This window comes from Macaca mulatta, chromosome 19 (genome assembly GCF_049350105.2).
Source record: "Macaca mulatta isolate MMU2019108-1 chromosome 19, T2T-MMU8v2.0, whole genome shotgun sequence".
NCBI classification, from domain to species: Eukaryota; Metazoa; Chordata; class Mammalia; order Primates; family Cercopithecidae; genus Macaca; species Macaca mulatta.
Window position 1 is genome coordinate 23,197,310 of NC_133424.1, and position 16,392 is coordinate 23,213,701.

Genomic DNA, 16,392 nt, shown 5'->3' on the forward strand with positions numbered 1-16,392 from the left:
AGTCTTGGGAGGATGTATTTGTTCCAGAATTTTTTCATTTCTTCTAGAGTTTTGTTTTGTTTTTTTATGTGCATAGTATGTTCATACAGACTTCAGTATATATATATATATTTTATTTTATATTTGCTTACGTGCATAGTATATTCATAGACTTCAGTATATTTTTGTGGGGTCAGTGGTAATGTATCTTTTTCTCATTTCTAATTGTGTTTATTTGTATCTTCTTCATTAATCTAGCTAGTAGTTTATTTACCTTTTTTTAAAAAAATAGATTGAATGCCTGGATTTCTTGATCTTTTGTAGTTTTTCATGTCTAGATCTCCTTCAGTTCAGATCTGATTTTGGTTATTTCTTGTCTTTTGCTAGCTTAGTGGCTGATTTGCTTTTGCTGCTCTCAGTCTTTTGTTTATGTTGTCAGGTTGTTAAACTGAGATCTAACTTTTTGATGTGAGGATTTAATGCTATAAATTTTTCTTGTAATACTGCCTTAGCTGTATTGCAGGGATTCTGGTATGTTGTATTTTTGTTCTTATTTGTTTCAAAAGACTTCTTGGTTTCTGCTTTAATTTCATTATTTACCAAAAGGTTATTCAAGTGTAGGCCATTTAATTTTTATTTAATTGTATGGTTTCCAGTTGTTTTATTGGTATTTAATTATATTTTTCTTAAGCTATAGTCTGGGTGTGGGGTTTGCATCATTTTGGGATTTTTGAATTTGCTGAGAATGGTTTTATTTCTGATTGTGTGGTCAATTTTAGAGTATGTGGCACGTGGTAATGAGAAGAATGTGTATTATGGTATTTTTAGATGAAGAGTTCTGTAGATGTCTATTAGGACTATTTGGTCAAGTGTTGAGTTCAGGTCCTAATATTGTTGTTAATTTTTTTCTTCAGTGATCTGTCCGTTAGTGCCTGTGAGATGTAGTCTCTGATTATTAATGTGTCAGATTCTAAGTCTCTTCATAGGTCTCTAAGAACTTGCTTTATTCATGTGAACCCATGGATTTTTTTATAACACCTTTCTCTCTTCTGCTTTCCCCCCCATAAACGTCCTTTCAAGTGCACACAGTGTGCAAAATTCAGATGTCCAAGAGTTCAAGAACTTGTCCAGAGACCTGGCTGTTTTAAGAGAAAATATAAATTTGCAACAAGAGGCTTTATTCTCATATGTGAAAATAAGGGAGGATAACTTGCTGATTTTTAAAAAAAGGTTTAGATTATGTGTATATATTTCTTCTGCTTTTCGAAATATATGTAAATCATATTAACAATGAAACAAACCTTTTGTCATTCTTTTTGACTCAGAATTGTCTTTATTTGGGACCTGAGATTCATTGCTTTCTTTTTGTCTTGGCAAAAGATTATTTTTTTTTTATCTTTAGTCTTTAAACTAGACACAGATTTTTTCAGAGTAAACTTCATTTCAAGAGCATTAAAAAGTTGAGCACGAAGATCAGAATAAATTTAGCAATACAGAATAATATAGACTAAAAGATACTGAGTAAGTTCTTTGGCAGAAACCTGATTATCCAAGATGATTATTTGCAGGCTGACATACTTACACTGCAAAAGCCAGAAGAGTTCAGTGTATAAACTGAACAGTGGAGTCTGTTGTACTTGGGTTACTTCAGTACAGTTAGTGCAGTTATGTGTAGTGTTTGTAGACAACTTGCATTCATATAAATTAAACAGTATTTTCTACAATAGTATGAATATAAGGCCACAATGTTTACTTTGAATTCCTTAGTTATTTTAATATTGTTATTCATACTTTTGAAATACAGTGTTTTAACTGAATTATAGTTCAGATAATTTTTTAAAATCTTACATACCTTATGACAAGTACATAAAATTAGTCATATATGTATATCTGATATCCAAAGAAATTTACCATTAAATTGTTACAGTAGATATTAGTCTGACATGCTTATTAATTTATCCAATAGTAATAATTATAGGTAAGCATAATTTTAGTGTCATATTTTACCAAATTAGTATGCTGCTATTACGGAACAAATAAACACAGGTGATATGGCTACCCAAAAACCATAATAGCTCTCCAGTTAGCTATGTTGCAAGCTCTAATATATTCTACTATATTAACACAGATTTCAATGTTTTATAAAATAGTGCTGGTGGAAGCTGTCAGATATATTCCAATATAGATCTCACATTCAATGGTTAGGAAATAAGAGAGCAGCAGAGATGGAAGATAAATCTTTTAAAATTCTGCTGAGAACTGGGCATGGTGGCTCATGCCTCTAATCCCAGGACTTTGGGAGGCCAAGGTGGGTGAATCACCTGAGGTCAGGAGTTTGAGACCAGCCTGGACAACATAGTGAAAACTTGTCTCTACCAAAAATACAAAATTAGCTGGGTGTGGTGGTGCATGCCTGTAGTCCCAGCTATTTGTGAGGCTCAGACAGGAGAATCACTTGAACCCAGGAGGCAAAGGTTGCAGTGAGCCAAGATCACACCATTGCACTCCAACCTGGGCAACAAGAATGAAACTCCATCTCAAAAAAAAAAAAAAAAAAAAAAATTCTGCTGAGAATATGCCCCCTTTATTCAATAATGCTCATGTTTCTCTTGCTGAGAGTAGCTATGCACTTCGGGTGTTTGGAGAGAAATTCTTAGGGAGGTATTTTCTGGCTGACTTGATCAATTTTATATCCAATCTCAGTTTTTTCTTAAGACATTTTAACTTTTTTCTCTCAATATAATTTTTCTCAGAACAAGAGCTGTTTTTCTCTCGAATGCATTGCGTGTCTGTTTCAGAAACCCTATTAGTATCCAATGGTATCTGTGAAAGATGTCGGCTGTCACAGTGAGAACTCTGAGAGCTATCTCTATCTGGAGTCATGCTAAAACCCAGCAGTATTTTTTCATGTCACCATTATAAATAAAAACTCAGGCTGAAACACTGCTCCTTTTTCTATTATTGTGAAGTGCAATTCTACCCAGGAGGTCTGCAGACTCTCCTCCTGCTGCTCAGGCTTCACTCTCTGATGTGGCACCAGAGTGCTGCTGTGGCAATTGGGATTCAACTAAGATGTGAGTTTCCAACTGTGAGCCCTGTGCTGTGGGCCGTGCCTCAGTGGCAGATGGTAGGGGTCAAGAGAATACACTAGCCACCAGGAGAGGGAAACAGGAGTGCTCAAGCCCAATGCTCGGGAAGTAGAGAGCTGTTACTTTAAAATTTAAATAGCCAAAAAGATAGCACCCGAATCAACAATTTTTGTAGAAGAGTCAAAGCCTACCTTCACCAGACACTGGGGTTCAAGTTGCACAACTACCTCCAGTCATGAAGATGTGAAAAGTTTATTTTTTCATTGATTATAACCATTTAGCATACATGGATGGCCTTCCCAACTACCAGGTGAATTTAGGATGAACTATGTGTGACATGGTGCTGTAAATTCTACTTGTAGACGAATTATGGTGATTGTCTTTCTGTCTTTGCAATCTCTTGAGCAAATTGACTGTAATGCATGTCACATTCACATGTAATTGTATCATAAAACAGTTTTCTTTCTGTTCTGTTATTGTGGAGTTCCTTTGGGGCTAAAGAAAATTTTGCTTTTAATTATATTTTCCAAACCCAGTCTAGAATTACCAGACATAATGTAAACACATAAGGTACCAACTAAGCTTTACTCTAGATGGGCCTTTTTGGCTTCCATTGTGCAGTGAAGTGCATGCTGTCCCCTAAATATGCAGGTGGAATTGTGTCTCTGCCTACTTGGTATCTATCATCCTCTACAGTCACTTTTAGAGAGGCTAGACCAGATGTCTACAAACTTCGTAGGTCAGATATTAACCATTTTACCTCTTCTGATGACTTGTGTCTTAAGACTTGAAACTGATTCAGTGACCATCTGTCACCGAAACCCAATCAGTAAAATATGTGCATTGAGTAGACCTGTAGACATGAGAATCTCCATTTCTCCCTCCTTCCTCATGCTAAAATGCCCACAAATGTTCAGGTAACATTTACCTTGAATATTGCTGCTACTTTACCCATGGAGGGCCTGAATTTGCAGCTCCAAATTCTAAATCTAGGTCCTGAGAATTGAGACGGAAAAAACAAGATTTTTATCTGAGGAATGCAAGTCCTTTTAGGTATCAAACTCAGAGAGACATTAAAATGAGAGCACAGTCATGTTTCTCTCCCTTTGTTTTCAGCTATATATCTCTTGAAACTGTTCACTGTTGCCACAAGTAGCTATAAATTAAACTAATTCCACACTGGACACTACATTCCATATCCTTAACATTGATGTATATCCAATGAATTATTAAAGTTATTTCTTTACAGAAATAAGAATTTCTCACAACCAATTTTGCATCAGTGAGCACTCACTGTTCCTTTTTTTTTTTTTTTTTTTGCCTTTACAAATCCACTTGTAAGTGCTGCTAATCAAAGTGTAGGTTCCAGGCAACTTGAATATTTTGTCTCAAGTTAAAATCCTTAAGCTTGACCCAAATAAACTGTCTGCTTTTGTTCATGTCGTGTCAGCTTTTTTAAGGTTAACTATTATTTAGAATGTTCTAGAGCAGCCTCTATGAGGGAATCTCTCCTTTGATTTCACTTTACTTGCTGTAACACCCAAAAATGCAGAGTGAGGTTGATTTCACCTAGAATTTGCAAATAAGTTCTGGCTGACCTCTGCCTGGGATTTACAAGGCAGGGCCGGACTTTGGATTTAGAATTTATAGAAAACCAACAGGAGGCATTTTCTGCATTGTGAGATATCAACATAGACATTTTGAATTCCTCTTTTGAGAGTGTGGCTTTTTGACCTTTTCACATCTTTTTCATTAACTTGCCATAGTTATGTGAGAGGCTCCAGGGGTAAATAGAATCTGATGGCAGAATCTGTAAGTGTAAACAAGCATCTTAAGGCCACAAAGTATCCAGAGCCACGACCACAACTATACCTACCTGTAAAATGTGATACTGGAGTAAAGTATTCTTGTCCTTCTACTTACCCAACAGCTAGCAAATCAGGACAGCTAGCAAATCAGGATGGATGAGCCAGGTTCTGGAGTTCAACCAAGGCAGTTCCATTTTTTATTTAGAATCATCCTGAGTCTTCTCTGCCTGGCTTATCAGTGGACCATCAGCCCCAGGTCACTGGGAACCCTCTCACAATCACCTGTGAATCTTTGAGACATTTGAGAATGTCCAGAACAGAATTGTGTCAGGCTGACAAGAGTGATTAATTCTGCTTCTGTCCCAGTGTGAGAGAAATGAGTCATCCTGTGTTTGTTTTGCCCCTTACACAAGAAGTATCTTTGATTGGTACCCAGATGAGAGTTTTTCCAGTTCCCTGGTACTTGGGTAAAAAATCAGGAGGTCTGGAGGCTCAAACAGATAAACTAATTGCTTTCATTTCATATAGTCATTAAAAAAAATAGATGAAGCAGGCCAGGTGCAGTGGCTCATACCTGTAACCCCAGCACTTTGGGAAGCCAAGATGGGTGGATCATCTGAGATCAGGAGTTTGAGACCAGCCTGGCCAACATGGTGAAATCCTATCTCTACTAAAAATACCAAAAGTAGCTGGGTGTGGTGGCTCATGCCTGTAGGCTTGGCTACTTGCAAGGCTGAGGCAGGAGAATCTCTTGAACCTGGAAGTGGAGGCTGCAGTAAGCTGAGATCCCATCTTTGCACTCCAGCCTGGGCAACAAAGTGAGACTCCATCTCAAAAAACAGAAAAAGAAAAGAAAAATAGATGAAGCAGTCATGGTTCCTACCATCCTGGCAGTTTTAGCCTAGACTAGCAACTGGAAATATGGTTGAAATATACATCAGATGGTGGGTACAGTAAATAGACGTGTGCAAAAAATTGGGGCTTTATTTGGGCCACTTTCTTTATACTGTGGCTTCTGATGTCTACACCTGAACTTAGAAGAGTCGTCATTATTATTTGTATTTATTTTAGCCTGCTAAGAATACTTTTCTTTTTTTTATTTGAGACAGAGTCTCGCTCTGTCTCCCAGGCTGTAGTCCAGTGGCGCGATCTCGGCTCACGGCAAGCTCCTCCTCCCGGGTTCATGCTATTCTCCTGCCTCAGCTTTCTGAGTCGCCGGGACCACAGGCACCTGCCACCACGCCCAGCTAATTTTTTTTTTTTTTTTTTTTTTTTTGTATTTTTAGTAGAGACAGGTTTCACCGTGTTAGTCAGGATGGTCTCGATTTCCTGACCTTGTGATCCACCCACCTCAGCCTCCCAAAGTGCTGGGATTCTAGGCGTGAGCCACCGCACCTGGCCAGAATACTTACTTTTCTTCTAAAAAAATTATTCTAGATAACCTTAAGGGATTTTTAAAAATTGCTTATTAGCATATAATATAAAATTTGCAGGGCAGTGGCTAAAAAGATTAAAATTATACAAACTCAGACTTAGGTTTACTTAAGTAAGCTTTAAAAAAATGAACTGACAATACCCCCAGTGGCACAGAGAACTTAATTGTACATCGGCTCTACACTCTGCCCCAGCCCTGTTCATATTCACCCTTTTTAGAGTCCTTATTTATGTTTGGCTCTACCCTGGCGTCTTGCCTCACAGAACTGATTAGAAGACATCAGAGTTTTGGGTCATGAATCCTGTTGCCTTTTTAGAGCTGCTGCTCAACATTTTCTGCAACCCAACAGATAAATGGGAAACATAAAATATGTATTATAGGATCTTACTTTTCAAATTTTTTATTAAAACCAGTGCTTGCAGAAACATTATTTAGCAACTTGTTTTCTGTTCTTGCAGATCTAGTAGTTGATTCACAAGTCCCAAGAAAGTAAGTATAAACACAATAAAAATTTATCTAAATTGCATTAAACTCTTTCCATCTGTATCTCTTTCATCTGTCTATATTTACCTTTTATTCTTTGCATTTTTTGAAAAAATCAATGACAGATCAACAGAAATAGACATAATAATGCTGGGTCCTTTAAAGCCTTGGAATTATTGAACACGTAGTATCGACTCACAGGGTGTTATTAGGATTAAACCACATAATGTGCTATCACAGTGCTCTGTAACATCCTATTGAGCACATAGTACCTGCTGAATAAACATTGCATTAGTACATGTGCACATGTTGTTTTCCAAATGCAGACTTACTCAGAAATTGCTACCTTCTGTTTTCTCTGTAAACTTTAGAGTCAGCAAAGAGTGTAATACTTTAGAATGAAGAATGATTGTCTTCATTTGTACCAGAAGTATTTGTGTTGTGACAAGAGTGCTGGGTTATCAGCCCAGGCTTCTAATGAGTGTCACCTGGCCATTTTGCAGAACTCTCTTTACTTGTGCCCTGTCCGTGGATTCTGTTTATTGTTCTGGTGGAAGCCACCATGTTATTTTAATTAAGTGGTTCATGTGACTCTAAGGTGAGGTCAGAATCAAGTATGAGGAATTCAAAATACATTCATGAGAGTTAAGTTCCATCTTTGCATTAAAGGGGGTTCAAGAACCCGTTCTGTTTGGATTTGGTAGGGACAGGACAGCGTGGCCCATATTTCCAGTACTGTAGTGGAAATTGCTGGTGCCTGTGTCAGGGGATGGCTCCTGAGGACAAAATAAAAGTGTATTTTTATCTCTGTGGAGCTACTCATTGTTTCTCAATCTCTTCTCCTATAAAGGACAGAAATGGGTGGAGTTTCTCTGTCTTGGTTCTTCTGCCTGTGGATGTGGTGACAGCAGGTAGACCTGTGGTGCTGACACTTTTAAAGGCATGTTCTCAAGATGCAGGTATAATTTGCCCAGAGAATTTTATCTGAGAAATAATCCTAGAGAAGGAGGAGAAAGAGGAAAAAATGGCCTTTTTTTTTTTTTTTCAGCTAAATATGTCTCAGATCAAGATCTGTGTCCACTCTGCTTCCTCCAGGAAACAAGTTCGTTACTTGCAAACCTGTACTTCTCTACTTGTGTTTTTCCTCCCTAATGAGTTTGTCTTAACTACTTTAAAAAATTCTTACAATAATCAAAGTCTCTGAAAAATATATTTTTCTATATACCAGAGCCTTCTCTACATTGTGGCTTCTTTTTTTTTTTTTTTTTTTTTTTTTTTTTTTTTTTTTTGAGACAGAGTCTCACGCTGTTGCCCAGGCTGGAGTTCAGTGGCGCGATCTCGGCTCACTGCAAGCTCCGCCTCCTGGGTTCACGCCATTCTCCTGCCTCAGCCTCCTGAGTAGCTAGGACTACAGGCGCCCGCCACCGCGCCCGGCTAATTTTTTGTATTTTTAGTAGAGACGGGGTTTCACTGTGGTCTCGATCTCCTGACCTTGTGATCCGCCCGCCTCGGCCTCCCAAAGTGCTGGGATTACAGGCTTGAGCCACCGCGCCCGGCCCATTATGGCTTCTTATATGCCATGCAGAAATCTCACTATGAATTTATAATCTGCAATATTAAAAGTGTCCCTTTGTGGCTGTTGAACATGGGAAGGTGTAGATACTCCAAATTCCTGTTGGGGAAAACCTGGGGTTTTTAGTGAAGACAGAGAACATGTAATGTTGAGGTTTCATCTGTGTTCTTTATTATGTCTATGCAGTATAGGATTAAGAAAATACCCATTGAAGCAGTATGGTATTTATTACCCAGAAAATTATAAAAAATTTGATAGGAGATAACTGCTCTTTACAGTGCTAAAGAAAGACTATTTAAAATCACTATTAAAAATTACAGAACATGGGAGATACCTGTATCTTGAACTTTCCATAAAACTAATGTTTCCCTATGGTTAAATTCAGACTATAATTTACCTTTCAGGGGGCAGTATCTCAGCAGTAATGCTGTGTCCTTCTGGGTGCATCAGGACATTATAAAAGTTTGTTCTAGTGTAGTTGATGTTAATAAATCACTTAGTTGATAAGCTCTCTGATACATGTTTTACTATAGAATTAATTATTTTTCTCTTCATTGTTAAGTATCTTTATGCAGCTGATGTGAACAAACCACCACATTTAATCTGGCAGCTGCCCTTCTTTCTTAGGTTTCCTTTGCATTTGTCTGTTTTTGGAAAATGAAGGCTCTCATCTTTATTTACAAACCAGAAAAACACAGGGTCATTCAATTACTGGATATTTGACAAAATAGTCTTTTTGGGCCAAAAACATTGGCATACTGATGAGCTTGTTAAAAATTCAGCAACTCAGACTTTATCCCTGATCTTCTGAAAAAAAAAAAAAAAAATCTGCAATAACAGGATCTCCAGCTTATTGTACACATAAAAATTTGAGTGATAGCTTCTAACTCAACATGTCTATTCCATCTGAATAATATACAAAAGTATGTCCATCTGAAAAATACACACAATTAATTCTTTTTTTTTTTTTTTTTTTTGAGTTAGAGTTTCACTCTTGTTGTCCAGGCTGGAGGGCAATGGTGCGATCTCAGCTCACCGCAACCTCCGCCTCCTGGATTCAAACGATTTTCCTGCCTCAGCCTCCCAAGTAGCTAGAATTACAAGCACAAAGCACCATGCCCAGCTAATTTTGTGTTTTTAGTAGGGACGGGGTTTCTCCATGTTGGTCAGACTGGTCTCAAACTCCCGACCTCAGGTGATCTGCCCGCCTCTGCCTCCCAAAGTGCTGGGATTACAGGCATGAGCTACCATGCCCGGCACACGATTAATTCTGTATGATGTAAATGTAGCACTCAAAATTGTACATGTTAGTGTTTATGCCCTCAATTTTATACTTTATTGTCCAGAAAAATACACTATATACACTGGTGTTATGGATCTTATAACACTTTGTTTTCTCAGAGTTAGAGAATACATTAGAGAATATTTCTAGTTGAAAACTATTTTATTGAATTATTTCAGTCACTCTTAGAAGTCAGAACCAGCTCTGTTTACTCTCTCCATTTTACGTTGAGTCAAATTAAAAATTATGCCCATGACCACTTGGTAAATAAGTGTGTTTGTGTGTGTTTTCCAGGGATCATTGAGATTTCGGGATGTGGCCATAGAATTCTCTGTGGAGGAGTGGCAATGCCTGGACACTGCACAGCGGAATTTATATAGGAATGTGATGTTAGAGAACTACAGAAACCTGGTCTTCCTGGGTGAGAATAACTTTAATATGCAATTCCTAGTATACGCGATAGGTTTCATTTTGCTGCGGACTTTATTGGCCTGAACAAAGGAGGTTGAATGCAGGAATAAAGACAAAGACGGCACCAGGGGACTCCTTGCTTCTAGTGAACAAGGGCCGTGAACTTCTATAGCTCTTCATATTTATTGAGTAAAGGAGATAGGGAGAAGGGGGAGGTTGTGGTCAGCTGCTTGACTTAGTGACTGTATTCTTTGAACAGTACTCTCCAGATGTTCCAGTAGTTAACCTCAACGAGCATGGCACCAGGGAGTGACTGTCCTCAGTGTACCTTCTGGCGGCATGAGCAGAAGCAAGTTTGCCCACATTCTGCATTCATGACAAACAATTTGCCGTTTGATTCATTCAAGTCCAGTGGAATGCTGAGTTGGTCACAGCCCTCAGGCTTTCGGCTCCCAACAGTATTGCTCTTTTGTATAATTTCTTTTTGGTAATTTATGCTTCAGATTTCTGTTTTCAAGAAAATCACAGGGAGTTTTCCATAGAGAAAAAAATTTCAAGATGTTTCATCTTGACCTGAACTTACCACATTCTTGAGCTCCTCCCTGTCCTTCACTTTAGATTAATGGTAATTTCAAAATTTTACTGGCATAAAATATTATTGCTCACACTTTAAAATCTAATTACCACCACCAATTTTTAATTCAGTAGTACCAGGTGATAAAAGTAAGAACCCACAAAATTAGAGTATTTTCTAAATATTTAGAAATTTCTGTTGTAATTTAGTATTTTGGGATAAATGTATTAGAATATTGTGTTAAATCCTCTTTACTGAGCACATTATTAAGTTGTTAATTGGAGAATATGAGCAAGAGGCATGTTACTTATTTTTAATAAAACAGGTATTGCTGTCCCTAAGCCAGACCTGATCATTTTTCTGGAGCAAGGAAAAGAGCCCTGGAATATGAAGAGACATGAGATGGCAGGAGAACCCTCAGGTAGGTGAGAGTGAATACAACAGACAATGTGGATGATAGGTCCAAAGTGAAGAAGAAAGCAAGTCCCTAAAGTGATATGGGAAGCAGTGTTCCAAAAGAAATAGTTTCTGGAAAGCCTAATTTTTATTTTTATTTTTAAATTTTCTCTCACACAGGGGCATCTTCTCTCTTTTGCTTTTAAAATATCTAAGAATTCTTCTTTCCCTTCAGTAATCTTCCTTCAAGTTTACAGTGACAGCCAAAGTACTGTTCATGGCATACAAGAGAGTGTGCAATCTGAGTTTTTTCGTTTTTGTTTTTGTGGACACACAGATGTTTGCATAATTTTAAGACACTCCACGTTAGACTATCTTTTAAGTTCTCTTTTTCCATCATCTCTGAAATGTGTGAGAGTAGTGATTTCTGTATTATTGGGTGTTTTTTGTTCATTTTTCTGCACATTTCATCCTGTTTTTATTATAGTCTTGAAATATAGTTTGAAATTATAAAGTATGATGTCCTTCTGCTTTTTTCTTTTTCTTCAAGATTGCTTTGGCTATTCACAGTTTCTTGTAGTTTCATGTAAATTTTATGATTGTATTTTTCATTACTGTGAAAAAAAACCACTGGAATATTGATAGAAAGTGTATTGAATCTAGAGATCACTTTGGATAATATGGTGTTTTAGCGTTTATTCTTTGAATCGATAGAGAAAATGTATTTAAATTTATTTGTGTTTTCTTATTTTTCATTGATAAATCTTTCACTTGAAAAGTTTTTCAGTTCCTCGGTTAAATTTGTCCTCAGATATTTATTATTTTAGTGCTATTTTAAATAAGATTGTTTTCTTCCTCTATTTTATCAGATAGTTTAAGTGTATGGAATCATAACTTGTATGTTAATTTTATATTTTGCTAATTTACTGAGTGTATTTATTTGTTTTAAAAGGTTTTAATGTACTGTTTATGGTTTTTTTATAGAGAACATTGCATGATCTACAAGCAGCAATGTTTTACTTGCCTTCAATTTCATTGACTTTAAAAATTTTTTGACTAATTTTTCTTCCACATACATCAAGTGCTGTGTTAAAATAGAAGCTTTGACGATGGGCACAATATACTTTTGCGTTGGTGTCTCAATTTGAAGGAGCAAACACCTCAAAGTTTTGATAAACTGGTTTCAGAGGGTAAAAATCTTCCTTTCTTGGGCCCCCAGGGTGATAGAATGCCCTCTGGGTTTGTAGTAGAGCGGGGTTGTAGCTTGGTCACAAGGCTGCTGGCTCTGCACTAGGGTCGGCTTATCATAAAGGACTTGGGTAGTTGTAATTCCCACTTTACTTTTGGACACAGTAAATATCCTTCAGGACTTTGCTCAGTAGGATAGATGCTAGGGCAGGTTTCTGCAGTCAGGTCTGCATATGGTGGGCTTTATATTAGGATGTGGATTAGTATGGCTTGTACTGAGTACCAGAGAGGATTTCTGAGGTCACTGTGGGTTTCTACATAGGCAGAACTGGCGATGAACTGTGGCTTAGGAAGCTGGAACTGAGTCATGGAACTGTTATTGGGACCAAGGTCTGCAGGCCTGCCAGCTTGGCTCTAAATGGGTATCTCTCCAGGCTTCTGGAAGACCAAGACCTCTCACAGACTGTGGCTGGGAGAAGTTTGGGATGCTTACAGAGTAAGTTCAAAATTCTCTGGGATGGAGTTGGGTGGGACATTTTCTGGTCTGTAGTCAAGAGCAGGGGTCCTGTAGTTTGCCACCTAAATGAAAGCTTGCCTTCTGAAAAGGGTGCTCCTCAATCTTGGGCTCAGCAAAGTTTCACAATTCCCTCCCTGGATCTCAAAGCTCTCTTAAAGGCACTTATTTCCGAGATGGGGTCTCACTGCATAACCCAGGTTGGTCGTAATATTTTGGCCTGAAGCAATTCTCCAACCTTACTGTACCATGTAGCTGTCATTACAGATACTAACCATGATGCCTGGTTCTCTCATTAAGACATTTTTGTCATGGATGACTGACAAACTTTCTTGCTGTTGGGGGTTAAGCAAATAGGGCACCTTTTTCTTTTTGTCTGCTTCTAAGAGTGTAAATGCTTTATATCTGTCTATCTCTTACAATCTTTGTCTTTTTGTGGCTGACATTTCATTTTGCATAACATTATCAAGATTTATCTTTATAATTGGTAGACTGTTTTCTGCTTTTTGAAAACTGAGTGATATTCCAGTATTTTTATATTTCAAATTGTATTTACTGAATGATTTGGTGACGGAAATTTGCATTGCCTTTACCTGTTAGCTTACAGTAATAATTATTGCTATGTAAATGACTCCTCATATGACCATACATGTTAAAGTATATATATATGGGTTGCATTCTATTTCATTAGTTTAATTTTCATCCTTATACCAGATTGTTTTAATTCTGTAGCTTTGTAACGTCTTTTGAAATCAGGAACTTTAATGCCTGCAGCATTCCTTTATTATTATTATTATTTTAAGATTGATGGGAACTTTATTGCCTTTGAGGTTCGATATAGTTTTGGGTTGCTGTTTCTGTTTCTTCAAAAATACAATGAGAAATTTGAAAAACATTTCATTAAATTTGTAGATTACATTGACCAGGATTGACCGGGATGAACATCTTTACAATATTAACTATTACAACCTTTACATAAGAGCGTGCTCGAGTGTTTTGTTAAATTCCCATGTGTGTGTGTATATATATATATGGTTTTTTTTTTTTTTTGAGACGGAGTCTTGCTCTATCTCCAGGCTGGAGTGCAGTGGCACGATCTCGGCTCACTGCAACCTCTGCCTCTGGGTTCAAGCGATTCCTTTGCCTCAGCCTCCTGAGTAGCTGGGACTACAGATGTGTGCCACCAAGCCTGGCTAGTTTTTCACATTTTAGTAGAGACAGGGTTTCACTATGTTGGTCAGAATGGTCTTGATCTCCTGACCTCGTGATCCACCTGCCTCGGCCTCCCAAAGTGCTGGGATAACAGACGTGAGCCACCATGCCTCACATTTGTTTTTTTTTTCCAGTTTCTGTCTATTATTGTTGTATACTTGCATTTGAGTTTAGTCATAGAAAATAATTCATAAAATTTCAGTTTTAAAAAATTTGGTAAGACTTCTTTTTTGGCCTAAGAGGTGGTCTATCAAGAAATATGTTGTATGAGCTATTGAGAAGGGTGTGTAACCTGATGTTGAGGAGTGCTCTCTATACCTCTGTCAGAAATATTTGTTTTATACCACCTTTAAGTAGTCTGTTTCCTTATTAATATTCTGTTTTGATTTTTTTTTAATTATACTTTAAATTCTGGGGTACATGTGCAGAGCGTACAGGTTTGTTACATAGGTATGCACGTGCTCTGGTGGTTTGCTGTACCTATCAACCTGTTATCTACATTAGGTATTTTTCCTAATGTTATTCATCCACTAGCCTCCCACCCCACCACAGGCCCCGGTGTGTGATGTTCCCCTTCCTGTGTCCCTGTGTTGTCGTTGTTCAACTCCCACTTATGAGTGAGAACATGCTGTGTTTGGTTTTCTGTTCTTGTGTTAGTTTGCTGAGAATGATGGTTTCCAGCTTTATCCATGTCTCTGCAAAGGACATGAACTCATCCTTTTTTATGGCTGCATACTGTTACGTGGTGTGTATGTGCCACATTTTCTTCATCCAGTCTATTACTAATGGGCATTTGGGTGGGTTCCAAATCTTTGCTATTGTGAATAGTGCTGCAATAAATGTATGTGTGCATGTGTCTTTATAGTAGAATGATTTATAATTTTTTGGGTACCCAGTAATAGAATTGCTGAGTCAAATGGTATTTCTAGTTCTGGATCCTTGAGGAATTGCCACATTGTCTTCCACAATCGCTGAACTAATTTACACTCCAACCAACAGTGTAAAAGCATTCGTACTTCTCCACATCTTCTCGAGCATCTGTTATTTCCTGACTTTTTAATGATCACCTTTCTAACTGGGATGAAATGGTATCTCATTGTGGTTTTCATTTGCATTTCTCTAATGACCCGTGATGATGAGCTTTTTTTCATATGTTTGTTGGCCACACAAATATCTTTTTTTGAGAATTATCTGTTCATATCCTTTGCCCACTTTTTGATGTTTTTTTTTTTTTTTTCTTGTAAATTTGTTTAAGTTCTTTATAGATCCTGGATATTAGCCCTTTGTCAGATGGATATATTGGAAAATTTTTCTCCCATTCTGTAGGTTGCCTGTTCACTCTGATAGTTTCTTTTGCTGTACAGAAGCTCTTTAGTTTAATTAGGTCCCATTTGTCAATTTGGCTTTTGTTGCCATTGCTTTTGGTGTTTTAGTTATGAAGTCTTTGCCCATGCCTGTGTCCTGAATGGCGTTGTCCAGGTTTTCTTTTAGGGTTTTTATGGTTTGAGGTGTTACATTTAAGTCTGTAATCCATCTTGAGTTAATTTTTCTATAAGGTATAAGGAAGGGGTCCAGTTTCAGGTTTCTGAATATGGCTAGCCAGTTTTTTCAACACGATTTATTAAATAGGAATTCTTTCCCCATTGCTTGTTTTTTTCAGGTTTGTCAAAGATCAGATGGTTGTAGATGTGTGATGTTATTTCTGAGGCCTCTGTTCTGTTCCATTGATCTGTATATCTGTTTTGATACCAGTACCATACTGTTTTGGTTACTGTAGCCTTGTAATATAGTTTGAAGTCAGGTAGCATGATGCCTCCAGCTTTGTTCTTTTTGCTTAGGATTGTCTTGGCTATATGAGCTTTTTTTCTGGTTCCATATTAAATTCAGTTTTTTCAAAATCTGTGAAGAAAGTTAGTGGTAGCTTGATGGGGATAGCATTGAATCTAGAAATCACTTTGGGCAGTATGGCCATTTTCACGATATCAGTTCTTCCTATCCATGAGCATGGAATGGTCTTCCATTTGTTTGTGTCCTCTCTTACTTTCTTGAGCAGTGGTTTGTAGTTGTCCCTGAAGAGGTCCTTCACATCCCTTGGTGGTTGTATTTCTAGGTATTTTATTCTCTTTGTAGCAATTGTGAATGGGAGCTCAGACATGATTTGACTCTCTATTTGACTCAGGCTCTCTCTCTATTATTGGTGTATAAGAATGCTTGTGATTTTTGCACATTGATTTTATATCCTGAGAGTTTGCTGAAGTTGCTTATCAGCTTAAAGAGATTTTGGGCTGAGACAATGGGGTTTTCTAAATATACAATCATGTCATTTGCAAACAGAGAGAATTTGGCTTCCTCTTTTCCTATTTGAATACCCATTATTTCTTTTTCTTGCCTGATTGCCCTCATGAGAACTTCTAATACTATGCTGAATGGGAGTGGTGAGATTTAATT

The 16,392-nt window shown here is 37.5% G+C and overlaps 1 protein-coding gene across 1 annotated transcript in view; it reads left to right on the forward strand.

The window, feature by feature from the left end:
- The window catches only part of LOC144337077 (zinc finger protein 728-like), a 57,860-nt gene that overhangs the window by 8,968 nt on the left and 32,500 nt on the right, over nucleotides 1–16,392 (forward strand). The window contains exons 2-4 of the mRNA XM_077979900.1: nucleotides 8,772–8,829; nucleotides 9,944–10,070; nucleotides 10,960–11,055. Of these exons, the coding sequence (XP_077836026.1) occupies nucleotides 8,772–8,829; nucleotides 9,944–10,070; nucleotides 10,960–11,055 (281 nt within the window). The remainder of the gene's footprint in view (nucleotides 1–8,771; nucleotides 8,830–9,943; nucleotides 10,071–10,959; nucleotides 11,056–16,392) is intronic.